We start from the raw sequence: 27,127 nt of genomic DNA on the forward strand, positions 1-27,127 counted from the left end.
ACATTTGTTTCCAGCTTCAAAATCCTTTTTATAAGTACAGAAGCAGAAGAAAGATGAAGGGAAAAAAAGATATAAACAAAGAAAAACTAAAATGATTATTTACTAAGAACAGCAAATGCTCATTTTCTGGGCACACCACAAAGTTCCATTCTCTGTTCCTAGGACTTTGCGTAATACACAGGGACATGATGGTAAAAGGCTAATGCTTTCAGTTTATCAAAATAAACCTGAGTGTTCCTTTTCCCAGCCCTCAGTGAAAACTGAGACTTTACTCATCTTTATGAAAAAAAGAAAGAGAAAGAAAATAAAATGTGTCCTAGTAGTGAACTTGCCTGTCCTTTGAATTGTTTTGTGGTTGCGATGTCCCCCTCCTAACTGATTATCCCTCATTCCACAGATTTCCACATGTTGGGAACATTCGAGGATTATGTCAGCCAAGACTCCTGCCACCTGTCTGGTAAAGAGAGCAATTTACAGTAACAAACACACGCCAGACTTGGATGAATTACCCTCCCCACAACCGGTAGGTCTGTTGGGGTCATTGAGTTCCTCAAACAGTCCCGTTTCTATAATTTCTTCCTGCCACGCTATAGGAACAGCACCTGTTGCAAAGTTTTTGAAGAACTGCTTATCTTTGTCATCAAATTCCACCCCCCGAACCTCAGAGAAATCATCAATTTCACCGATGTCTTTGGCATAAACCACTGAAGGGTCTGGCACAAATGGGGGTTCAATTAGGCCGGCTTCTAGGCGAGGAAAGTTGATCGTTTTAAAGAAATGATGTTTCCTGGGATCATCAGACTTTTCTCTGTGAAGAAAGGAGACATCAGCCTGAGACAGAGTTAACAAACCAAAATGGGACACGTTCTAACAACACAAAGTGTGTAGCATTCTTTTCTTACATTTTATTTTAATTGCAAAGACAATATAATAACATAAAGAATAACTGAAAAATAATAGCTTTTGAAATCACCCCAAATTCACATATAAATAGACAGCACTCTCATTATTTGCAGACAGCTTTCACCTGTAGATGCAATTTTTAAATAGTGAAGCTTTGGACATGACTTTTATTCTTGGTGTTTCAAGGAAATACTAGGAAAGTTCTGTAGAACCACACCTGCTTGCCTGCAGCTTCTAGTCATTGCCTTTTCAGGGTCACACAGAACAAGTTAAGCATATCTCTGTCCCACACAACCACCACTCCCATTTTAAAAGGCGGCACTCATATCCCTTTATTGGTAATATGATATGATTTCCAGAAGCCCCACTTACCTCCCCAACTGCCACAATAATCTTGGTGTTATTTCTTTAAAGACTTAAAAAAATCCATTAGCAATTTGCAGTAGTAGGAATTAGCATAAATTTAGTATTCAGCACTATGATTATTATTATCAAACCCTCCATCTCTATGCTAGAAATTATTCCAGTATCTAAAGAAAAAAGCATGTTCCCAACTGTGTAACCTCTATTATTAATATTAGTTATCTATTGCTTTGTAACAAATTGCTCCAAAATTTAGTGCCTTAAAACAACAAACATTTATTATCTCACAGCTTCTGAGGGTCAAGAATCTGGACGTGGCTTAACTGGGTGTCTCTGTCTCAGATTCTCTTCTGAGGTTGCAGTAAAGCGGCTGGCTGAGACTGTGGTCTCATCTGAAGGCTCAGCTGAGGCTGGAGGATTTGCTTCCAAGCTCACTCATGTGGTTATTGTCAAGCCTCCATCCCTTATCACATGAGCCTTCACAGGGCTGCTTTAAAACATTGCAGCTGGCTTTCCCAAGGTCAGTGATCACACACACACACACACACACACACACACACACACACACAGAATGCTCAAAATAGAAGCCATAGTTTTTTTAATAATCTAATCTTAGAAGTGACATCTCATCACTTCTGCCATATTCTATTTCTTATTGAAGGAAGACCACACTTAAGGTAAAGGGATCATACATGGGTATGAATGCCAGGATGTGGGGATCATTGGGAGCCATCTTAGGGGCTGCCTACCATACTCCTCTTAGTTACTCTTAAATCTAGGTTTTTGTTTTTTTTTTTTTGAGACGGAGTCTCGCTCTGTCACCCAGGCTGGAGTGCAGTGGCCGGATCTCAGCTCACTGCAAGCTCTGCCTCCCGGGTTTACGCCATTCTCCTGCCTCAGCCTCCGAGTAGCTGGGATTACAGGCACCCGCCACCTTGCCTGGCTAGTTTTTTGTAATTTTTAGTAGAGACAGGGTTTCACCGGGTTAGCCAGGATGGTATTGATCTCCTGACCTCGTGATCCGCCCACCTCGGCCTCCCAAAGTGCTGGGATTACAGGCGTGAGCCACCGCATCTGGCTATTCACATTTTTTAGAGGAAAAAAAAAATTTTGAATCTGATGCCACAACACAGCCCACTTTTTATTTTGTTAAAACCTAGATTTGGCTGGGTGCGGTGGCTCAAGCCTGTAATCCCAGCACTTTGGGAGGCCGAGATGGGTGGATCACAAGGTCAGGAGATTGAGACCATCCTGGCTAACACCGTGAAACCCCGTCTCTACTAAAAACACAAAAAATTAGCCGGGTGTGGTGGCGGACGCCTGTAGTTCCAGCTACTGGGGAGGCTGAGGCAGGAGAATGGCATGAACCCGGGAGGCAGAGCTTGCAGTGAGCCCATTCCAGCCTGGGTGACAGAGTCAGACTCCCTCAAAAAAAAAAAAAAAAAAAAAAAAAAAATGTGGATAGATTTCCTGGTCTGATTGAGAAACATCTTCCACATACAAGTGGCCGACAAATATAGCAAAAAATGCTCATTATCACTAATCATCAGATAAAAGTAAATTAAAACCACAATGAGATACCATCTCACACCCGTCAGAATAGCTATTACTAAGAAGTAACAAAACAAACAAACAAACAAAACAGCCAGGCACGGTGGCTCACGCCTGTAATCCTAGCACCTTGGGAGACCAAGGTAGGCAGATTGCTTGAGCTCAGGAGTTCAAGACCAGACTGGGCAACATGGTGAAACCCCATATCTACTAAAATACAAAAAATTAGAAAGGTGTGGTGGCGTGTGCCTGTAGTCCTAGCTACTCAGGAGGCTGAGGCAGGAGAATTGCTTGAATCCAGGAGATTGCAGTGAGCTGAGGTCGTGCCACTGCACTCCAGCCTGGGTGACAGAATGAGATTCCGTCTCAAAAACAAACAAAAAACAAACGAAAAAATACCAACCAACCAACAAACCAACCAACCAAACAAAAACATATTGGAGGGGCTGCACAGAAAAGGGAATGCTTACACACTGTTGATGGGAAAGTAAATTAGTTCAGCCATTCTGGAAAGCAGTTTGGAGATTTCTCAAAGAACTAAAAATAGAACTACCATTTGACCCAGCAATACTATTACTGGTATATACCCAAAGGGAAATAAATTGTTCTACCAAAAAGACATACACGCATATGTTCATCACAGCACCATTCACAATAGCAAAGACATGGAATCAACTAAGGAGTCCATAAATGGTGGATTGAATAAAGAAAATGTGGTACATACACAATATGGAATAATGTGCAGCCATAAAAAGGAATGAAACTATGTTCTTTGCAGCAACATAGAAGCAGCTGGAGACCATTTTCCTAAGTGAACTAACATAGAAACAGAAAACCAAGTACCGCATGTTCTCACTTATAAGTGGGAGCTAAACATTGGGTAAACATGGACGTAAACATGGGAACAATAGACACGGGGGACTACTAGATGTTTTGGGGGTGGGGCAAGGGTTGAAAAACTATCTATTGAGTACTGTGCTCACTACTTGGGTGGTAGATTCAATTGCATCCAAAACCTCAGCATTACACAATATGTCTTTGTAACAAACCTGCACATATACTCCCTGAATCTAAAATAAAAGATTTTTTTTTAAAGAAATGTCTTCGTTTTAAAAAAAGTCAATTTCTGCCTTAAGTCAACCTTAATAGAAATTAATCATATTAATGGTCCATCCTTTACATTTTCCATTCAAGATATCAAAAAGCTTTTTGGGAAAGGATTGAGAGTTTGCCCCATATATTCCCTTCGGAGATTCCCCACCATGTCAGATGATAACGACAACAGACTCTGCCCAGCAAGATGACTAAAGGCAATATCCAATAATGGCACAACTAATAACAAGAATGAGGATAACTGACATTTATTCAGGGCCTACTCTCAGTTAACACAACATTCAGCTCTTCATTAGATTATTACATTCAACCAGTACAACAGCCCTGTCTCTAACTCCTGTATTTTTGACTCCTTTATGTGCTTCTGTATTCATGAATAACTGTGCATCTGAGGAAGCCACAGTAAATAGGTGACTTTTTCAAAGGAAAATTTATAATTAAATTTTATTATGAGAAGAGAAACTTAATTGGAGGCATCTGATGATCCAGTGATTCCTTGGGTTCTTGTTCTGTGACCCAGCCCTACCCACTTCCAGAAAGGTCTATCCGGAACTTCGTGGACTTTTCCCACTGTGTATGGAGACCTGGATCAAAGGTGCTACAAGGAGTGTCTTTTCTCCCAAAGTCTCCACCAACTGAAAGAAAGAAAATGCAGGCTTGCCATCTACCAGAACCGACTGCCCCAGTGTCTGTGTGGTTTACGTCTTGTAGGTTAAGAGCCTTGAGGGAGAGTTACTGAGATACATGTAAGCTTCAAAAATAGATATTTAGGCCAGGCACAGTGGCTCACACCTGTAATCCCAGCACTTTGGGAGGCCGAAGTGGGTGGATCTCCTGAGGCCAGGAGTTTGAGACCAGACTGGCCAACATGGTGAAACCCTGTCTCTACTGAAAAATACAAAAATTAGTCAGGCGTGGTGGCACATGCCTATATTCTCAGTTACTTGGGAGGCTGAGGGAGGAGAATTGCTTAAACCTGGGAGGCAAAGGTTGCGGTGAGCTGAGATCGGGCTATGGCAGTCCAGCCTAGGTGACAGAGCAAGACTCTGTCTCAAAAAAAAAAAAAGAGAGATTTTTTAAAAGTCAGGTTTATTGAGGTATAATTTACACCTTTTAAAGGTATCACCTTTTAAAGGTATCAGATTTTTAAATGTGGCAGAACGATAGAGCTAGAATGCCATCCAAATAGATCAGGAATGAGCCCCAGACCTGCATGTCTCAAAAGAGAATGAAGGCATTGGAAAGGGAGTAGGTGCCTCAGGGAAGGTACTTGCATCGCTTCCATGACCACTGGCAGACATGAATTGAACACACTGTACCAGGGGTCAAAAGGGCCCTTAAAAACTCAGTCTAAGCAGTAAATGGAGACTGCCCAGGAGCTTGGTAACCTTGGAAGACTTGCCAGACCAGTCTTTACATCAGGATGAACAGTTCTCACATAGCATCTCAAGCCCACCACGCCCAGGGAGCCTTGGTTTGTCCATCAGTGGTGGCTGACTGCAGTCCTTTTGCAACTAATTATAAAAGACAAGGAAACCATGGGTCACTTGGAGGTTTCCTTTATGTTCTTCAATAACCCAATGACAATCCCCTGGAGGGCAGGATTCATGCCTTGTATACCTTTTCCCAAGAAATGTCTGTGGGTGCTGCTGCTACCAGTGAAGACTGGGCTTTCCCATCTCCATTCCTTGTTCTTGTGGCTGGGCCACTACAAAGATGATGTCTTTGATCTCTTGCACTAGCAACTCCCACCACAGGTCTGTCATTAAAATAGCAGGCTGATTATTTCACTCTTGCATCTTTCCCTGGCAGTTCTGTGCAGGGCTTTTTGGGTCATCATTGTGCGTTGCACTTTGAACAAATAGGAGAGGCTGTTGCTGGAGGCATTATCTTTTGTAACAGCCAAAGTGGCAGCTGCAGGGAGGACTTCTGCTCATTGGAGTGGAATATATTTCAGAGCATTAACAGAGGCTCTCGTATTATGGAACCCCACACAGAGATTACAATGGATTTTCTTATAATAGTCAATGAAGCGAAGATACCACCTGCCCATACATGAGGCCCACAAGGGAATTTGGTCTGCCAAGAACAGCAGGTATTGGCATGAAATTGTGTGTTGGAGAAGCACTTAAGTCAGAGACTTTCATGATTATTTGCTCTTGTTCTGCTGCACTGGCTCACCAGAATAAAACCTGCAGAAACTTAAGTGGTCTTCACCATTTATTTCATTGGAAGACCCTGTAGTTGATTCCATCTGGAGCCCCTGGAGATGCTCAGAAAAGCTTTTGGCTTCTCTGCAAAATTAACTCCCAGACCCATAAAGGCAAAGAAGGTAATCCTTTTCAGTGATGTCTAAAGGAGAAGGGTTTTTAATTCATTTCAAATGCTTAAGAAGGCAACAGGGAGGGAGCATTTGAACTCCGCTGTGTAACATGCTGTCGAGGCATTTGCCTTGGATTGGAGGATGCCCACTACATTAATCCAACGTGATCTCATTTGATTAAATTTTTTAAAAATATAAAGAGTTGAAATAAAAATGTTGGAAGATTCTGCAGTTATAGAGGCTGTAAGAAAAAAAAAATGTTGGAAGATTTTCTGTTTCACTGAACAGCTGTTTTTTATATGCCTTTTCTCTAATGTTGTAAACAATCTTATTCAAAACAGTCACAACAACAGATGCTTTATTAGAAAGGCTTTGCTTGAGGAAGCAGCTTCAGGCAGTGACCAGTGTTTAGTATGCTTTAAAGTGGTGTTTACAGTGCTTTAAGGTCGCATTTTCATGAAGTTTGTTAATATTTCATTTTGTAAATCCAAAGTCTGCTTATAGAGTATTAAGATTTATTTTATTTTATTTTTATTCTTTAAATTTTTTCCTCAGACAGAGTTTTGCTCTTGTTGCCCAGGCTGGAGAACAGTGGTGTGATCTTGGCTCACTTCAACCTCCACCTCCCAGGCTCAAGCGATTCCCCTGCCTCAGTCTCCTGAGTAGCTGGGATTACAGGCACCCGCCACTGCACCCGGCTAATTTTTTGTATTTTTAGTAGAGATGGGGTTTCGTCATGTTGGCCAAGTTGTTCTTGAACTCTGACCTCAGGTGATCCACCCACCTCGGCCTCCCAAAGTGCTGGGATTACAGGCGTGAGCCACCGCGCCCGGCCAAGATAGATTTTAAATCAAACGTGGGAATCGAGGCATCCAAGTGGGTGTTTTTCCCTTCGGGGAAGTCATCTAAAGAGACTTTCCTCCTGACTCAGCCACTGCTCCCGCACCCTCGGATACTCACTGAAGACCATGAGGGTAGAGATTATTAGTGATTGTCAGTGGTCACCATATCCTATTTGATTCTCACTCCTGGGCACGCAGAAGACACTAGTCAGCCCCCTCACTCGTAGGCAGGATCCGAGGACGAGTTCTGGTCAACAGAATTGTGTGTGAAGCATGTGGGATCGAGACTATCCTGGCCAACATGGTGAAACCCTCTCTCTACCAAAAATACAAAAATTAGCTGGGTGTGGTGGCGGGTGCCTGTAATCCCAGCTACTCAGGAGGCCAAGGAAGAAGAATTGCTTGAACCTGGGAGGCTGAGATTGCAGTGAGCCAAGATTATGCCATTGCACTCCAGCCTGGGCAGCAGAGTGAGACTGTCTCAAAAACTAATAATAATAATTTGTAAGTCTCCAATAACTGAATGTAAGAGGGTAGAGAATGCGTTTCCTCCCTGACAATGTGTGAGTGTACACATATAAATCTCTCTGAGAAGGAGAGAAAGAGAGAGGGAGAGAGAGGAAGGGAAGGAGGGATGGGGAGAGAGAGAAAGAGAAGGGGAGACAGAGAGAGAGAGAGAAAGAGAGAGAGAGATTTCATTTAGGGCTTTGTAAATCCAAAGTCTGCAGGGTAGTTTAGCACGCTGGAAACCCAGGGAAGGATCGCAGTTTGACCCCAAAGGTGGTTTGCTGGCAGAATTCCCACTTCTTCTGGGTAAGTCAGTCTTTTCTTATTAAGGCTTTCAACTGATTGAATCAAGCCTATCCACGTTAGGGACAGTCATCTACTTTACTCAAAGTCTACTGATTTAAATGTTAATCTCATCTAAAAATCTGCCCAGAAATATCTCAATAATATTTGACCAAATATCTGAGTACTGTGGCCTAACCGAGTTGACACATAAAATTAACCATAATACCCACAATCTCCTCATTTTATATATGAGGATATTGAGATTTAAAGAAAGCAGTTCAATTGCTTGAGGTAAAATAACCAGTCTATAGCAGAGCTGGGACTTGAATCTATTGTGAATCTAAAGCTCTTGATTTTCTCCCTACACAACATAGTCACTCACTGCCAAGGGTCTTTTCACAGGCCAACTTTTACTTCTTTTTTTCTTCTATAGAATCTTTTTTTTAGAGACAGGGTCTTGCTCTGTCATCCATGCTGGAGTACAGTGGCATGATCATAGCTCACTGCAGCCTTGAGCTCCTGGGCTCAAGTGATCCTCCCACCTCAGCCTCTTGAGTAGCTGGGACTACAGGCATGCATTCCTACACCTGGCTAATATTTTTATTATCCGTAGAGGCAGGGTCTCTCTATGTTGCTTAGGCTGGTCTTGAATTCCTGGACTCAAGTGATCCTCCCACCTTGGCCTTCCAAAGTTTTAAGATTACAGGCATGAACCACTGCGCCCGGCCTTCTAAAATAGCTTAATCTTATTATTATATCATAAACCATAAAACTTGGCTTCAATTTTAACAGCTGGCAACATCATTTGTGCTCATGTAAATATTTTTTGAAGGACTGATGATATGCTACGGGAGACATTTGAAAGGAACAGAATTTTCCAGAGCTATGACTATCAGTACTGGTAGTTTTATGTTTTTATTTTAATTATTATTACCATTATTATTACTTTTATTATTTTGAGACAGAGTCTTGCTCTGTTGCCCAGGCTGGAGTGCAGTGGTGCGATCTTGGCTCACTGCAACCTCCGCCTCCTGGGTTCAAGTGATTCTCGTGCCTTAACCTCTCGATTATCTGGGATTACAGGCGGCTGCCACCACTCCTGGCTAATTTTTTGTATTTTTAGTAGACATGGGGTTTCACCGTATGTTGGCCAGGCTGGTCTTAAACTCCTGACCTCAGGTAATCCGCCACCTCAACCTCCCAAAGTGCTGGCGTGAGCCACCATACCTGGCTCATAGGTGTGAGCCATTGTGCCCAGCCTGTTTGAATTATTTTTGAATAGATAATGTATGTAACAGTGTTAAGTACCTTCACACTACGTTGTTGTGCAACCAATCTCCAGAACTCTTCATTTTGTAAAACAGATAATTTATACTCATTAAACAATTCCCATTTCTCCTCCCCTTAACCCCAGGAAACTGCCGTTCTACTTACTTTCTTCTTTTTTGAGACGGAGTCTCGCTCTGTCACCCAGGCTGGAGTACAGTGGCTCGATCTCAGCTCACTGCAACCTCTGCTGCCTGGGTTCAAGCAATTCTCCTGCCTCAGCCTCCTGAGTAGTTGGGATTATAGGCACCTGCCACCGTGCCTGGCTAATTTTTGTAGTTTTATTAGAGACGGGGTTTCACCGTCTTGGCCAGGCTGGTCTTGAACTCCTGACCTTGTGATCCACCCACCTTGGCCTCCCAAAGTGCTGGGATTACAGGCATGAGCCACCCTGCCTTGACTTCTACTTTCTGTCTCTATGAATTTGACTACTCTAGGTACCTTATGTAAGTGGAATCATGCAATATTTGTTTTGTTTTATGACTGCATGTGATTTTAATACATTTATTTACTCAACATGGTTCAAGATGCAAAAGAAGCTAAGGTGATACAGTGAAAATTCTTATTTGCATCCCCATCCCCAGCCCCCAATTTCCCTTCATCTGACATAACCAATCCTATAAATTCTTTCAAATATTCTATATAACCATTTGAATTATGTATTCTTTTTTCTTTTTTTTTTTTTTTTTTTTTTTGAGACGGAGTCTCGCTCTGTCGCCCAGGCTGGAGTGCTGTGGCCGGATCTCAGCTCACTGCAAGCTCCGCCTCCCGGGTTTACGCCATTCTCCTGCCTCAGCCTCCGGAGTAGCTGGGACCACAGGCGCCCGCTACCTCGCCCGGCTAGTTTTTTGTATTTTTTAGTAGAGACGGGGTTTCACCGGGTTAGCCAGGATGGTCTCGAGCTCCTGACCTCGTGATCCGCCCGTCTCGGCCTCCCAAAGTGCTGGGATTACAGGCTTGAGCCACCGCGCCCGGCCTCTTTTTTCTTTTTTTAACACAAGCTGTTTTGCACCTCACTTTTCCACCTTAAAATACATCTTGGAGATTGTTCCACAGAAAGTGCTCATAGTGTTTGAAAGTATTAGAAATATTTAACCATATAATATGCAAGTAAAAATAGGAAAATCATAATACTTAATTCCAAGATGTTGCCACAAATCAAAAGTATTCTCCCAATCCCTGTGGACAATACTGGTGTCAGCAATCCTCTCTGTTACATGCTAGTTTACCTGCTTCCTAAGCGTTGCTCTGGTTTCTTAGCCAAGAAGAGCCTGCAAATATCTTTTGCTTCCTCTGTGAAGTTATCATGCTGGAATTTGACCTCGTCTTGCAGAGTTCTTTGCTTTACATCCTCTTTACTGACCTTTTCCTTGTAATCTTTGAATGGTGTTCGTCCAGCAACCATTTCATAAATGCTGCATCCCATGGCAAACCAGTCCACAGGATAGGAATAACTTACCTTTTCCATTAGGATCTCAGGAGCCATGTAACCATTGGTTCCAGCCTGTAACATCCCAAACAAAAAACAAGACAACACAGAACAAACACAATAAGGTGAGTGCAGCAGACACTGCTGATTGCCTACCTAATACATATTCTCCTTTTCTTCCCTTGTTCAGGGAACCCTATTTGTTTGGAGTGGCAATGGGTCTAACCTATTCCCTTTGCTGCTTTCCCAGCAGCTTTGGGTGCAGCCAGGGGAGGCCATGAGATTCATTTTGGCCAATGAGATAGAGTTGGTGGCTAAGGTCATCAAGAAAAGGGAAGCCGTAGCTGCTCTTGATGTGGGAAAATCTGTTACCTCTCTTAGGCTCATCACCTCATCTTTAAGATGAAAATTTCAAGTGGATGTCTGTAAGATCCCCTAAGCTTTGCCTTTTTTAAAGTTCACAGATAATAGAAAATTAGATGCATATGATTTTTTTTCAGGTTGAGCACTTTATTACTAATATTAAATGTTCATATATTGTCTAATCTATGATGTTTCTTATTCTATGTGCCATGTAATAACATTAACATCACACACACCTCTGCCTGCCTGTCTCTGCACTGAATAATTAACACTGTCATTTTAATTGAGGAAATTCTGCACACACATGAAATTTCATTTTACATGCATGACTATGTATTACAGGCACACTTCTACTGACAATGTATGCCAAATGATCATTAGATTAAATATATATACATATTCACTATGTATACATACATATTTATTTCTATATATAATACATATAAATTTATATATGCTTGTATGTATGATAAATTACACATAAAATTTACTATCTAAATCATTTTGCAGTGTAAGTTCAGTAGTGTTAAGTACATTCTCACTGTTGTGCAACCAATCTCCAGAACTACTCATCTTGTAAAACTGATCATTTACACTCATTAAACAACTTGTCATTCCTTCTCCCCTCAACCCCAGGCAACCACCATTTTACTTTCTCTCTCTATGAATTTGACTACTCTAGGTACTTCATATGAGTGGAATCATGCAATATTTGTCTTTTTACGGCTGCATTGATTTTAATTCATGTATTTACTCAACAAATGTTTAATGAAATCTGCAACACACCTTGCAATTTTAAGGTATATATTTACTTCAGATTTTTTTTGTTTTGAGATGGAGTCTCGCTGTGTTACCCAGGCTGGAGTGCAGTGTCCTGATCTCAGCTCACTGCAACCTCTACCTCCCAGATTCAAGCCATTCTCCTGCCTCAGCCTCCCAGGTAGCTGGGATTATAGGCGCCCACCACCGCACCTGGCTAATTTTTGTATTTTTCGTGGAGATGGGGTTTCACCATGTTGGCCAGGCTGGTCTTGAACCCCTGACCTCAAGTGATCCTCCCACCTTAGCCTCCCAAAGTGCTGGGATTACAGGTGTGAGCCACTGTGCCTGGCCGACTCGGACTTTTCGGAAAGCAATATGACAGAGAGCAATGGGAAACAAAAAGTAACAAACTGTTCCTGTCTTTCAACCAGATTATCTAACTTTGGAGTATGTACCTCAAAGAGACTCAGAAGAAAGAAAAAGGAATCTATATTGAGATGTTCATAACTTCATTTTAATTCAGAATGGTCACAAGCTGGAAACACCCAAAGGTCCATCAATAAGATGATAAACCAGAGTCTATTGTTAATACCAAGAAATTTATATATGTAATGATTGTCACCCACTGATTACAACTATGCATTTCAGTACTTCAGGAAAGGTTGGAAAAGTTGGGTGCAGTGGTGTATGCCTGTAGTCCCAGGTACTCAGAAGGCTGAAATGGGAGGATCCTTCATCCAAGGAGTTCGAGGCTGTGGTGCGATAGACAAACCACAGCACTGCAGCCTGGGTAACTTAGTGAGACCCTGTCTCTATGAAGAAAACATTAGGAAGTGTTGAGCTGTGCATTAGGTGTTTTATTTCTAGTTGCTTAAGTATTTTTTAATGTAAGGCTTTAGAAATATAAAATTTCATGGATAATTTCCACATGGTTCACAACAACGAAAAAACATAAACAATCCAAGTACTAATGAAGAGTGATTGGCCTGAACAAGAAAGTTCTGGAAGTGACTAGGGTCTAACGGGTGTGCATGAGTCAGCATGGCACTGCTGTTTTCAGAGAAGCTGGTGTATAATTTGGGTGACCATATGTTCCGGTTTGCTTGGGACAGTCCCGGTTTACATCTGTTGCCCTGGCATCTTGTCCAGTTTTGCATTTGTCCAGACAAGAGTCCCGTAGGCACCTCTGAGGCCCAGGATACAGTCTTACTCATCTTTGTCTCCAAATCCAGGCGTTTATCACAGGGCCTCACCGGGTGCATGCCATGTTTTTAATTAAATAACCACGAAGACGGTGACTAGATGCTTTCCATTCATTATGCAGAAAACATTTGTTGAGTCATGCCCCGCAATGAGTTGCAGGGATACCGAGACCTGTAAGGCCTGACCCCCGCCCTTGAGGATTTAGAGACTGGTAGAGACAGACAGTCAGAAGGTTGATTCAATAGAGTGTGGAACACGTGCAGGGGGGCCCACGGGGTCGGTGTGTGCATGTGTACGTATGTGATTGTGTGTGTGTGATTGTGTGTGTACATGAGTGTGTGTGTGTGTGTGTGAGTGTGGGTGTATGAGTATGTGTGTGTATGTCAGTGGGTGTATGTATATGTGTGTGTATGTGTGTATACATGTGTCGGTGTATGAGTGTGTGTGAATGTATGTGTGTGTGCGAGTGTGGTGTGTATGTGTATATGTGAGTGTGTGAGTATGCATATGTGTGTGTATGTGCATGTGAGTGTACGTGAGCATATGTGTATGAGAGCATGTGTGTATGTGTGCATGTGTATGTGAACGTGTATGTATGTGTGCCTGTGTGTATGTGCATGTGAGTGTGCATGCGTATGTGTGTGTGTGTATGTAGGTGTGAGCATATGTGTGAATGTACATGTATGTATGTAAGCATATGTGTATGAGAGCATGTGTGTATGTGTGTGTGCATGTGTGTGTATGTGAGTGTATGTGTGTGTGCATGTGTGTGTGTGTGAGTGTATGTATATGTGTGTGTATTTGAGTGTATGTATATGTGTGTATGTGAGTGTGTGTATATGTGTGTGTTATGTGAGTGTGTATGTATGTGAGTGTGTGTGAGTGTGTGTGTGTGTGTGTTGAGAATACTTCACTGAAGAGCCACAGTTGGCCTGAATATGAGGGAAACACCTAGAAGGCTATCCAGGTAATGAACATGTGCAAGAGATGGAGTCAGAAAAAGTGTAAGGTATTCAGGGAGTTTTAAGGAATTTGGTGTTTCTAGAATACATGATCTGGGGGATGCCATGGAGGGAGGGGAGATGGGATTGAGAAACTGTATTCTTAGGTAGCAAAATCTATTCCCAATCTCCCTTTTCCCTTGCCTCCCTCTATCACAAAATGACAGATGACTAAAGACAACACCTCTCCCAGCCTCCTTTGCACATAGGATAGTGATATGAGATATATTTGAGAGGTGTGCAAGCTGAAGGTGCAAAGGCTTGGAAAAAAGAGAAGTGAGTTTACTCGAAAATAAATAAAAGATGTAAGATTGATTAAATGGATGGATAGAGAGGATGGATAGATAGATGGACATTTGATTAAGCAAATCTAGTAAAATGCTAATGATATACAAGGAACATTATTTGCCATAGAAAGGAATGAAGTACTGGCCGGCAGTGGTGGCTCACGCCTGTAATCCCAGCACTTTGTGAGGCTGAGGCGGGCAGATCACGAAGTCAGGAGTTAGAGACAGCCTGGTCAACATGGTGAAAACCCGTCTCTACTAAAAACACAAAAAATAGCCGGGGGCGCCTGTAATCCCAGCTGCTTGGGAGGCTGAGACAGGAGAATCGCTTGAACCTGGGAGGCAAAGGTTGCAGTGAGCCGAGATGGCGCCATTGCACTCCAACCTGAATGACAGAGCAAGACTCTGTCTTGGGGGAGGGGAGGATGGGGAAGAAAGGAATGAAGTACTGATATACATGCTTCAACATGGGTGAACCTTGAAAACATGCTAAATGGAAGAAGCCAGTCACAAATGACATATACTGCATGATTCCATTTATACGAGGTGTCTAATATAGGCAATTCCATAGAGACAGAAAATAGATGAATGGTTGCTTGGGGATGGAAGTGCAGAGTAATGGAAGTGACTGATAAAGGATATGGGATTTCTTTTGGGGGTGAAGAAAATATTTTAAAATCGATTGTGGTAATGTTTGCACACCTCTGTAAATGTACTAAAAACCGGTACTTTTTTTTTTCCTTGAGACATCTGTCGCCATCTGGAGTGCAGTGGTGCAATCTTGGCTCACTGCAGCCTCCACCTCCTGGGTTCAAGTGATTCTCCTGCCTCAGCTCCTGAATAGCTGGGACTACAGGTGTGCACCACCATGCCTGGCTTTTCTTTCTTTCTTTTTTTTTTTTTTAAGTAGAGACAGGGTTTCACCATGTTGGCCAGGCTGGTCTTAAACTCCTGACCTCAGGTGATCCATCCTCCTTGGCCTCTCAAAGTGCTGGGATTACAGGCGTGAGCCACCGCGCCCACCCAGTACACTTTAAATGAATGGTTTTTATGGTACTTAAATCGTATCTCAATAAAGCTGTTAAAATGTCAATGATAAACTCTAGGTAATGGGTATTTCAAAGGTGCTTGTGTGAAATTCTTTCAACTTTGCTGTATGCTTGGAAGTTTTTATAATAGAATATGCAGAAGGGAAAAGGAGAGTGAGGGAAGGGGGATGTGATGCCCAGCTGGCTGCTGGTTCATCAGGCACAAGGGACTCTTCTGGAAGGGACACAAGGAGGAAGCACAGGAGAGAGTGGATGAGGGGGATGCAGCTGCCCAGTCCTTCCCATCTCCCGTTTCCATTGCTCAAGGATTATCCGAAGAGCTGTATTGGCTGACATGTCATCCAGTTGATTAGCAGCTGCCCAGGAAATAAGGCTCCATACCCTACAGGATGATATTTCATCCAGTTCTGAAAGTGGAGGGGCAACCCAGCCTAGATGTGCTGCTGACAGAGAGCTGTCCAAGAGGGACAGAAAAGGAGGCAGTAAAGGGAATGTAGAAAGGTGCGTGAGGTTTGTGGTCCGGTACACCAATCTGACGAAATTTCTCAAGGACAAACTTTGATGTGGGGCTTTTTTCATCCATGGTGCTGGCTATCATGGCTATCAGCTGGCCACTCAATGCAGAAACCAGTGGCTGTCTGTGCTGGGAAAATATGTCATACTATTTGTGTGTGGGGTGTGTGTGTGTGTGTCAGAGAGCGAGAGAAAGAGAGTTTCAGTCTGTCACCCAGGTTGGAAGTGCAGTGGTTCAATCGTGGCTCATTGTAGCCTTCACCTCCCAGGCTCAAGCAATCTTCCCACTTCAGCCTCCTGAGTAGCTGGAACCACAGGTGCATGCCACCATGCCTAGTTAATTTTTTTTTTTTTTTTGGTACAGATGGGGTCTCTCTCTGCTTCCCAGGCTGGTTCTGGGGTCCTCCTGCCTTGGCCTCTCAAAGTGCTGGGATTACAGGCATGAGTCACCACATACAGCCTCGCATAGTATTTCTTTGATCATTTTCTCCCTTCCATTTTGTCTCTTCTCTTTTTTTCAGAAATATTGAACTTATTATCCTTTATGTTTCTTACCTTTTGCTCCTAATGTCCACTTCTATCTCTTATATCTTTTTGAGGGGCATGGGGGGAGACTTCCTCTATTTTTTTCTCCAATTCTTCTATTTTTAAAAAAGTATTTTATTATGGGAAACTTCAAATATATACAAATCAGAGGTAGAATAATAAACCCAAAGTAGTCTTCACCTGCCTTCAACAGTTACCCACATATGGCCAATATTGTCTCACCTATGTCCCTTCCCACTTCTCCTGACTGTCCTAGTCATGCATCATTTATATTTCACTGTGAATCTCTAAAAGATAAGGTCACTTAGAAAACACACTAAAACAAAGCGCTACAATAACATTATCTCATTTAAAAAATAAGAATAATTATTTAATATTATCTGGACATATTTGTATACCAACTGTCCTATAAACTTTTAAAAGTAAAATTTAAACTTAAATCATACAATCATTTAAACAATCATTAAACTTTTGTTTAAATTTGGATCAAATGTGGTTCATACAATGTATTGTGGTTCATACAATGATTGTCTCTTAAATCTCTTTTATAGGCTCCTCCTCTGTCTTTTTTCCCCACCTCGCAAGTTTTTGTTGAAAAAAAGGGGCCAAACTGTAGTTTCCCACAGTCAGATTTTGCTGACTGCATTCCTGTGGTGTCATTTAACATGTTCCTCTCTTCTTTGCATTTCTTGTAAACTGATGGCTAGATATAGAGGCTTAATTCTTCTACTGAACTTTTCATTTTTGCCCATATGATGTTATTGATACATAATTAACATACAATAATGTGTACAGTTCTTAGATATTCAGCTCAATGAATTTTCATAATTAAATACACCCTCATAAATACCACCCAAACAAGATATAAAACATTTCTGTCTGTCCAGAAAGTTCCCTTGTGCCCCTTGCCAGTCAGTCCTTCCCACTTCTCAGGCAAACACTTTCTGATTTCTGTTACTATAGATTAGTTTTGTCTGTCCTTGAATGTTGTATAAATGGAATTGTATAGTATGTATTCTTTCGTGTCCAACTTAATGTGTTTAACACATCTTTAAGATTTGTCCATGTTTTTCTGCAAATGTATTTACGTATTTTTTATTTCCAAATGTCCTTGTTGTTCTGTGAATGTTCCTCGATTTATAGCATTTGTTCTTGTTTCATGGAGGCCTTATCTTCTCTTTAATCTCAAAAGATAATAATTATAAGCTTTAAAAAATGGTATCTTCTAGTCCCTGCATCGTTCCTGTTTTCTACAAGTTCTTTTCCTCTGATTGTTTTGGTTCTGTTTTTCATTTTGAAGAGTTTTTTTTTTTGTTTTTTTTTGTTTTTTTTTGTTTTTACAAATGACAATTGATCTTTGTCTATTCATTCATATTTAAGAGTGAAGCACCAAAAAGCTGACTATAAGCTCTGTGGTATCCAGCTTATTAACTGATGAGGGGGATCAGGTGGGATATCTCCATTCCCCACCTGAGAAGTATCAGCCTGCCTGCTTTCATTCGGGGAACTGAGATGGGAAGGAGCTGAGGGTCTCCCAGAATATAGTATTTCACTTCCCACAGCTCTCCTTTGGGTCTCATGTTCTCAGGTCCTGCTTCTCTCTGGTTCTTTATGACTCTGCTGGGGTGCAGAGGCATAAGGACAGACTATAAACAACATCAAAACGAAGTTAAGTCCGTGGCAGTCAGTAAGTTCTACTCAGCAACATTTATTGTGAGCTTGCTCTGTGTGGCACCCATCCAATGAGCACATTTCAAAGGTGAGTGACATTAAGGATTAAATGTACTAATGAGGATACTGGATAAACCTAAGTTGCTCAGTAGAAGGTGTAGGGTGAAAGTGGACAACACACCTTGCCATGAACAAAGGATTGTGAAACACATGCTGAGAGAAAAATTGGAAATAATAATGGAAAACATTATTGAGTGCTTATTCCATGCTAAATATTTTCTGTAGTGCTTTATGTGAATTCCTCATTTGATCTCCATAATAACCCTATGAGATAGCGTCCATTTTGCAGATTAGGAAACTGAACCATAGAGAGATTAAATCTTGCCTAAGATCACCAACCTAAGAATCACACACGGGGTGCACCTTTTTTTTTTTTTTTGAGACTGAGCCTCACTCTGTCACCCAGGCTAGAGTGCAGTGGCATGATCTTGGCTCACTGCAACCTCCGCCTCCCGGGTTCAAGTGATTCTCCTGCCTCAGCCTCCCAAGTAGCTGGGATTACAGGCACTCGCCACCATGCCCAGCTAATTTTGTATTTTTAGTAGAGACAGGGTTTCACCATGTTAGCTAGGCTGGTCTTGAACTCCCAACCTCCAGTGAGCCACCCGCCTCGGCCTCCCATGGGGCTGCAATTACAGGTGTGACCCACCACACCTGCCCTGGACTGCACTTTTAACTACTACATTATTCCACCTCTATGGAAGTAGGTGAAGTAACTTTTTCTTATCCCTCCAAGTTCCCTTCAGGATTTCTTTTCTCCCTTGTAGAGTGCCCTTCTTCCCTCTCCCTATCTGCCCAGTACTAAGTCCTTGATCTTTAGCATTCTTGCTAAAGATGTTTCCCTTCCCCTTACCCCAGTGAATTCTCCATTCTTTGCCTGTTTCAGGCTGGCTTGGTTGCTCCACACAGCAGAGGGTTCTGGGAGATGGAACCAGACCCTGAGCCATGCTCTGCAGCCACCTCCCCAAGGAAATAAGTAAAGAATTGGCCTGCCATCTTTACAGCACCGTAGACTCCCTGGTGTAGTGGAAAGAGCATGAGACAGCATGCAGGAAGGCCTTAGATTCATTCCAGATAATTTTCAGGACTAAATTCACCTCTTGGTCCTAAAGACAGAAAATGTCAGCCATGGAACTTTGAAGGGCACCACCTCCTTGAAGATCAGAGGTATTTCACTGAGGAGAATGGAATTAGAGGCGCACGCCAGACTTTAAGCACCCACATTCCATCGCAGCCTCCAGCTGAAAAAATTAATTGCCTGCCCTTTATGCCATTTGTCTTCTGCATGTGAACTGCCTCCTCAGAGTAGGGTGGGAGGAGAGAACGCGCCAAGCAGCGTGGAGCAGGTCCAACCACGCTGACCTCTTACAGCTCAGTTTAACTCCTGCAGTTACACAGGGCCGTGTGCCTCCGTCTCAGCGGCATCAGAACCGTCTCATTCAGTGCATGTGACCAGAACCGCCATGCCCAGGGCTGTAGGGATTGCCCAAGTGTCAGCACCTCTTAGTGGAGAGGTGTGTGTGTGTGTGCGTTGTATCCTTTTCTGGGTTTTACCTTATTTTACTTTGGGTTTTATGGTGACCTTTCCAGACCCACACGGTCAACACCTGGTCAGGCAAAACCAAGTATACCCAGCATTGGGCGACATCGAGCATCAGACCTCACGGGGTTTAGGATGCCTGGCAGTGCCAGTGTCCCTCCCCCACCCCCTAAGGGGCAGCGGGAAGTCCTTCTAGTACAGTAATCTCAAGCAGATTGCTTAGTCCCATCAGGGCCACCTGTCACCTACAGGTGTCCAGACATTGGGGAAGGTAGACACCTTAAGGTGGGATTAAGATCCCAAGCCCGTCGGGACCTGTCCAGATACCGGCTACATTGTTCTTGCTGTTGAGTGCTGGCTTCTTCCATTGACCCTGTAGCTGTTACTCTCAACCGAACTGGCAGGGCCCAGTGGCCCTGGACAGAGTCCCAGTGTGGCTCTGGACAACCAGGAACCAGACTGTGACCTTCGCAGTGCAGAGAACAGGGAGGGGCTTCTGGTGGAGCTGAGAGGGCACAGTTCACATCTTAACAGTTTTACAAGTCCATGAAAAAGTATGTGTGCGCGCAGGTCCTTCAAGGTCAAGGACAACCGCAACCCTCCAGCTCCCATTAAATCTGAAAACTTGGCAACCTTCAATTCCACTATCAAAAGAAATGGCCGTGTCGGCCCTTGGGGTGGCCGGGCCAGGCTGGATTAGTGACGCAGGCGGGGAGAAAGGAGCGGGAGAGGAAGCTCCGCGATCCGGCGCGGCCAAGCACACTGCCACGCCGAGCCAGAAACCGCCCGCGGATGCCTCTTCCCCCAGCTCATCACAAACCAGATCCAGTCGACAACACAATCCAAACAGAAGAGGGAATCAGAATGTACATCTTTTGTTTGCCGTGGCAGGAGAACTGTTGAGCAGAGGAAAAAAACAAGCTGAGCTTAGCGCTATCAGCTGTTTCCTGGGGCTCGCTCCTTCCTTCCTCCGAGGGGGGCCTGGCCGCTTTGTTCTCGTTCCCAGCTGCTCCTCTGCGCCTTTAAGCAGTGGCCTTTGCAGACCTCGGAGGAATGCGGCCCTGGGACCCCAGGGGACTAAGCTCGAGGCTCCGCCCGCCCCGCGTGCTCGGCCCCAGGCCGCAGAATCAAGAGCGCAGCAGTGTCGCGCGGAGGCCGCTCCTGCCCCTGGCTTCGCTGGGCTCGCTTTCTGCCGCCACTTCCTGGGCGGGGAGGGCGCATCCCATCAGAGGCGGCTTCCTGCTCTTCTTGACACTCCTGGAAGGACACCCATTTCAGAAAGCCCACACAGGGAACCCAAAAGAGGGGTCCTCGCTATAACGCTTTTTGCAGGGATAGAGTCTGGGGTGAAATGTTGGTTTGCTGTGGTTCAGATCCCAGTTCTACCAGTTATAAGCTGGTCACCCACAGCCACTTACTCAACCCCTCTGAGCCTCAACAGTTCTTGCCTTATGGGACTGCGATGAAGATTAAAACGGTAAAACAGATTGGGTGTCGTCCCAAAACCTGGCGCAGAGCAGGCCTGCTACCACAGTAGATATTAGCGGGTGTTGTTACCATGCCTCGGTTCTGGTTGTCTCAGGCAGGACAGCTACACAAGACTCCATCAGACCGAAAGGCAGGGTATGGCACATGGTCAGAGATCAATAGTTCCCATTTTTCACTTGAGCATGTTCTTCCGTGGTTTCTTGTGCTGTGAATCTCTCTGGCAGCAGGCTGAGGCACACTTTCCACGGTGCCTCTAAGATGCTCAGAAGAAAACCACAAATGAAACCTCACGCAGCTGTGAGGAAGCAAGACAACTGTGAGTGTCTGCTTGACTCAACCCAGATGCAAGCTGCTCCCCCACTGCCCACTGCTGCAGCCTTGGGGTCCTGCAGGCTCCCTGTGCCTTACAGAGGACAAAGCACAGCTGCAGAGGTCACCTGAGCAACTGCAGTGCCTGTCAGGTGAGGCAGAAACAGTTGCAACAGTGGGGATTGTGACTGAAGGTCTGGCGCTTCTTGTACAATCATTTCTTGAGTGCCTACCAAGTGGCTGACCCTCGGCTAGGCATTCATCTACCTTGTTTCTTAATCTTCTCATCAATGCTAAAGGCAGGCGGTATTCATCAGGCTCAGAGAAGCAGTCTGACTTGCCTAAGGTCATGTGCAGGGTTGTGGCCAGCCCATGCGGCACGTTTGTGCCAATTAGAAGGCACTCCAAATGTCTTGGTGCGTGGAGCAAACCAGCCTCCAGTGTGACGTCAGCCCCCACTCTCCCATGTAGGGGGTCAGCCTGCACATCTGTACACAGCAGCCAGAGTAAATGGCACAACCAGGATTCAAACGCTCAAACTCCTATCTCCTTGACCCGCAGGACCATATTTCATCAGCTGCGCATGCATGATCTAAATGAATGCTCTGAGCTTCTAACATGTGTCTATATTAGATTAGATGATGCAGCAAACATTAGGTCCCTGAACTGTATCATCTCAGATGACAGCCCCCTCCTGCCGCATCCTGCAGACCCCCTGGCCCAACCTCTCCTTACTCCTGTGACTCCATTAGACAATGTGCAAGCCCGCAGTTCCCTGAGTACTCTGCTTCCCTCCCAGCCTTTCTATGCTCATTCTAACTCCTTCTCTTTGATTGTAATTCCAAGGCTATTTTTTTTTTTAATATAAAGCAGAGTCTCGCTGTGTTGCCCAGGCTGGTCTCCATCTGCTGGGCTCAAGTGATCCTTGTGCCTTGGCCTCCCAAAATGCTGGGATTACAGGCATGAGCCACCACCCCTGGCCCCAAGGTTGATTTTGTCACTTGCCTGCTGAAAGCTTTTCATTTCCCCAGTACCCTTGCCAACAGGTTCAAACTCCCCTTGTCCAACTCCTCCAGTCCCTAGGGCCTGGTGTCTGCTAAACTCTCTAGTTGTATAATTTGTCGCCCCTCCCACCTCATGACTCCACACTCCAGCCAGCTGCAAAGCCACTCTGTTCTGTGACTGAGCCCCAGGCCTCATGCTGAGAGGACTTTATGCCAGGGGTTTTCAACTGTGGCACTGTGGAGGTTGTGGCCTGAATATGCTTTGTGTTGGGGCTGTGCTATTCATTGTAAGATGTTTGGCAGTATCCCTGGCCTCTACCCACCAGATGCTGCTAGGACTTCCCCAGTCATGACAACCAAAACTGTCTCCAGACATTGCCAAATATCCCCAGGAAGTCTGGCAAAATCACTCCCCGTTGAAGACTATCGAGCTCCGCTGATCCCTTTACCTATCCCATGCTCCTTCCTCTTTACCTGTCTAGCTTCATGCCTTTTAAGTCTTAACTTGGTTGTCCCTTCCTCTTGGAAGCCCTTCCTGACCCTGTGACTCCAGGTCCTCATGTTGGGTTGGGTGCCCTTCCTATGTACCTAGCTTGGACAACCCTGATCATACTGTATTATCACTGCCCATGTCCTCGTCCGTCCCTTTCCTCTCCTGGAACTTCATGAAGGCAGGCATTTGTTTGGCTGGTTCCCTGTTTAGTATTCAGGGTCTTTGTTTGCCTGGTTCCCTGTTTAGTACTCAGGGTCTAAGTCTGTGCTTGTGACATAGCATTATCTAACAAATCATTCTTGACACCCCATCTCCCTTAACCCCGTATCCAAACCATCACTGAGGCCTATTCACTCTGAAATATTATATCGCCCCAATTCATCCACTGCGTTCTGTCCCTCCTACTCCCTCTGTGGTCTGAGCCTCATCACCTCTTATTGGATGACAAAGACCACAAACTACCTGAATCTCCTGGAATCTGTTTTTCACTTCACCGCGGTAATCTTTTCAAAACAAAATTTGAAACATGTCCCCTTCATGAAACCCTGCCACAGCTTTTCCAGTGCTTAGAGACCATCACCCAAAGTCCTTTACATGGCCCGTAATGCCTGGTTCCGTCTGGCCCCTGTCCCCTCTCCATCTTCATTTGAACCACATTTCCTCTGACAATGTGCTTTTCATTTCTTGGCTTCCTTTTCCCTAAAGCAACGGGTACTTGCCCAGACTATTCCCATGGCCTGAAATGCTCCTCCCCACCTGTGGGGGCTATGGTGGTACTTGGCTCCAATCCTCTCTTCAGGTTCTTGGCCCCCACCCTCCAGCTGCTGGGGTCAGGCCAGTTTCCAGTGCCCTTGGACAGGGTCCTGTGCTCAGAGGCACACTTGTACTGGGGTTTAATGCTGTTTGTAATCATTCATCTTTGAATTTGTGTCTTTTAAGTGAAGTCCAATAAGCTGATGGAGCTGTACTTGGAGGCTCAGCTCACACTGTCCCCCTCCTGCCACCTGCTTGCCTCCCAGGGAGGGGTTCATGGCTGTTTACTTCCCCACCTCCCACTTCTACCCCCACCCTCACCCAGTGACTATTGCCACTTTCTGCCTGGTAGGGGCCTGGACTCAGGAGCAGGGAGGGCTGGGGTCAGGCACATGCTTTCTCAGGTCCAGGCATGGGATGGAGCCCTGAGTGCCTGTGAGTGTCTCCACTCACTCCTTGAGTATCCCAGAGCCTAGGGGAGTATGACATTAAATAGCAAATCCAAACCCCATGGCTGGTTGAAAAATAGAGCATGGAAGGAGACTTCTTCCTGATATTTGAAGAAGAGGCCCTATATTTTTATTTCACAGTGAGCCCCCAAATTTATGTAGCCACACCTGGCTGGGGCTACTGCTTGATGATGGCTCACAGCTGCACCCCTCCCTGGGAACTGCCCCCTGCAGCCGGGACAGCATCCCAGGCTTCTGCCCCCTTCCAGCAGCTGCTCACGGTCACTGACTGCATTCTTAGGGATACACAAGCCTGGACCCCACCTCAATTTGGGACAACTCAGAAGAGTCATCCCAACTCCAGAGTTCCCTGAAGGATGGCTGAGGTCTTAGTCCCCCCGCCTGCCGCATTGGAGGTGAGGCTCTCTCTGCCCAGTCCTGCCTTCCTCATGGCTGCGTCTCAGGAGAACACTCCTGAGTAGAAGAAACAAACTCAGTTTCTCCCACAATACTCTGAAAACACAGACCAGTCAGCAATCCATTCTGCAGCAGATGCCCGCTGGATGTCCTCTAATTCAAATCCATTATGACACTATCTCCTGGAGATAGTGCCAGGTCACACAGGGTGAGGGCTCAGTCCCCAAGGCTGCCCCCAGACTTTGAATGCCAGTGGCAAGTCCAGGCCTCCAAAACTTCTGACCAGCAGTTATAAATTGAGGTTCCCACAAACCTCTCTTTGGTTTCAATTAATTTGCCACAGCAGCTCACAGAATGGGGAAACACTTATGTTTTCTGGTTTATTACAAGGGATATTTTAAAGGACACAAATAAGCAGCCAAATGAAGAGTCATACAGGACCAAGTCTGGAAGGGTCCCAAGTTCAGAAGCTTCTGTCCCCATGGAGCTGGGGTGAGCCACACTCCCAGCACGTGGATGCGTTCTTGTTCATCTTCCTGGAAGCTTCCACGTGTCTGGCTATCAGGAAGCTCTCTGAACCCTGCCCTTTTGGGTTTTTATGGAGGCTTAATTACATAGGCATGATTGATAAAATCACTGGCCATTGGGGGATAGGCTGAAAGTCCTAACCCTCTAATCCTGCCTTGGCTTTTCTGGTGACCAGTCTCCATCCTGCAGCTTCTTACAGGCTGCCAGCCATCAGTCAACTCATTAATATACAAAAAGATGCTTTTCGCTTTGAAGATTCCAAGGACTTTAGGAATTGGATGCCAGAAAATGGGATGAAGACCAAATATATATTTCACAGTATCACTGCTCCCCAATATCTTCCATGTGTAAATCTGTCTCAGAGTCTGTTTCCAGGGAGCCCAATCTGAGACACCACCAGAACCTCTTTGCTGAGTGAATTCTTTTCCTTCTAGTATCATGTAAGTTGAATTTCCCATATGGTTTACTTTTTGATTTTCACATATTAAGTCAAATCCTCCTTGGAGAGCCCCATGTACCATGTCTTCCCAGTGTTTATCATAAGTGATATTTAATATTTATTTGAATGATTAAGTTCTTTTTTTTTTTTTTTCTGAGACAAAATCTTGCTCTGTTGCCCATGCTGGAGTGCAGTGGCATGATCTCCGCTCACTGCAACCTCTGTCTCTTGGGTCCAAGCAATTTTCCTGCCTCAGCCTCCCAAGTAGACTACAGTTGTGTGCTACAATGCTTGGCTAATTTTTTGTATTTTTAGTAGAGGCAGGGTTTCACCAGGTTGGCCAAGCTGGTCTTGAACTCTTGACCTCAAGTGATCTGTCCGCCTTGGCCTCCCAAAGTGCTGGGATTACAGACATAAGCCACCATGCCCAATCTGAATGTTTATTAAGTTCTATCTCCCCCACTAGAATATAAGTTCCATGAAGGCAGGAATCATGTCCATTTTCTGCTCTTCCTTCTTTCAATTTTTTTTTTTTTTTTTTTTTTAGATGGAGTCTCGCTCTGTCTCCCAGGCTGGAGTGCAATGGTGTGATCTTGGCTCACTACACCTCTGCCTTCCGGGTTCAAGCGATTCTCCTACCTCAGCCTGCCAAGTAGCTGGGATTACAGGTGTGTGCCACCATACTCAGCTAATTTTTGTATTTTTAGTAGATACAGGATTTCGCCATGTTGGCCAGGCTGGTCTCAAACTCCTGACCTCAAGTGATCTGCCCACCTTGGCCTCCCAAAGTGCTGGGATTACATGCATGAGCCACTGCGCCCTGCTATCCCTCATATTTAGAACAGTCCTGGCGTGTGGGAAACAGTTGATATATATAAGTGGAATAAACAAGTGAGTGAGTGAATGAATGAATAAAGGCATGACTTTTGGATGAAGGAATGTTAAAAGTAATTACAGACTGTAATGAATATTTTTGAATGCCCTCGGTAGTGGTAAATAATTTAAGAATAGATTTCAAATTTCTGTAGGGGTCAAAAGTTAGTAGGAATTAAATTTGGTCAATGCCAGTGGTAATCATTTTGGTCAGGCCAAAGTGTGATCATGACTTCATGCCTCATGTGACCAGAATGCCTCTCCTATGTGGCTTTCTTAAGCTAGATCTCAGAAGTGAGCACTTAAAGAAAAAAAACTGGGGAGCACAGTCATGATGGTTGTGACGTAAGGAGGCATTAGCTCCCAAGAAAACATGTTCAGAGGTCTTTTAAAAATCACCTTTCCAGTATGTCTCTAGCATTGTATTTGGTACAATAGATGCTTCAAAATAAATATAATACCAAACCTCTGTCTCCCATTATCCCTCTGAATGTGAGGAGTTGGTCAGAGACTTCAAGGCAGGACCAGGTATCTAAACATGTAACAAGCTTCTGGGTCACTATTGTAACCTCATTCCCATTCCTAACAAAATAGCAAATTTTAAAGACTCATGTTGCATAACACCTGAAGGTCACTGCTCACCAAATAGAATTCTGAATTTAAAAAGTGCAAGCATGATCCTCGCTCCCCAATATTCCTATTATATTTACCTGGAATATTTAACAATGATACAAACT

General features: G+C 44.3%; 1 protein-coding gene across 1 annotated transcript in view; it reads right to left on the reverse strand.

Moving 5' to 3' along the window:
- Positions 1 to 282: 282 nt before the first annotated feature.
- The window catches only part of GRK7 (G protein-coupled receptor kinase 7), a 39,574-nt gene continuing 12,729 nt past the window's right edge, over positions 283 to 27,127 (reverse strand). The window contains exons 3-4 of the mRNA XM_008008895.3: positions 10,443 to 10,717; positions 283 to 808 (exon numbers count right to left, since the gene is read on the reverse strand). Of these exons, the coding sequence (XP_008007086.2) occupies positions 472 to 808; positions 10,443 to 10,717 (612 nt within the window). The 3' untranslated portion in view covers positions 283 to 471. The remainder of the gene's footprint in view (positions 809 to 10,442; positions 10,718 to 27,127) is intronic.

Source organism: Chlorocebus sabaeus, chromosome 15, assembly GCF_047675955.1.
Source record: "Chlorocebus sabaeus isolate Y175 chromosome 15, mChlSab1.0.hap1, whole genome shotgun sequence".
Lineage (NCBI taxonomy): Eukaryota > Metazoa > Chordata > Mammalia > Primates > Cercopithecidae > Chlorocebus > Chlorocebus sabaeus.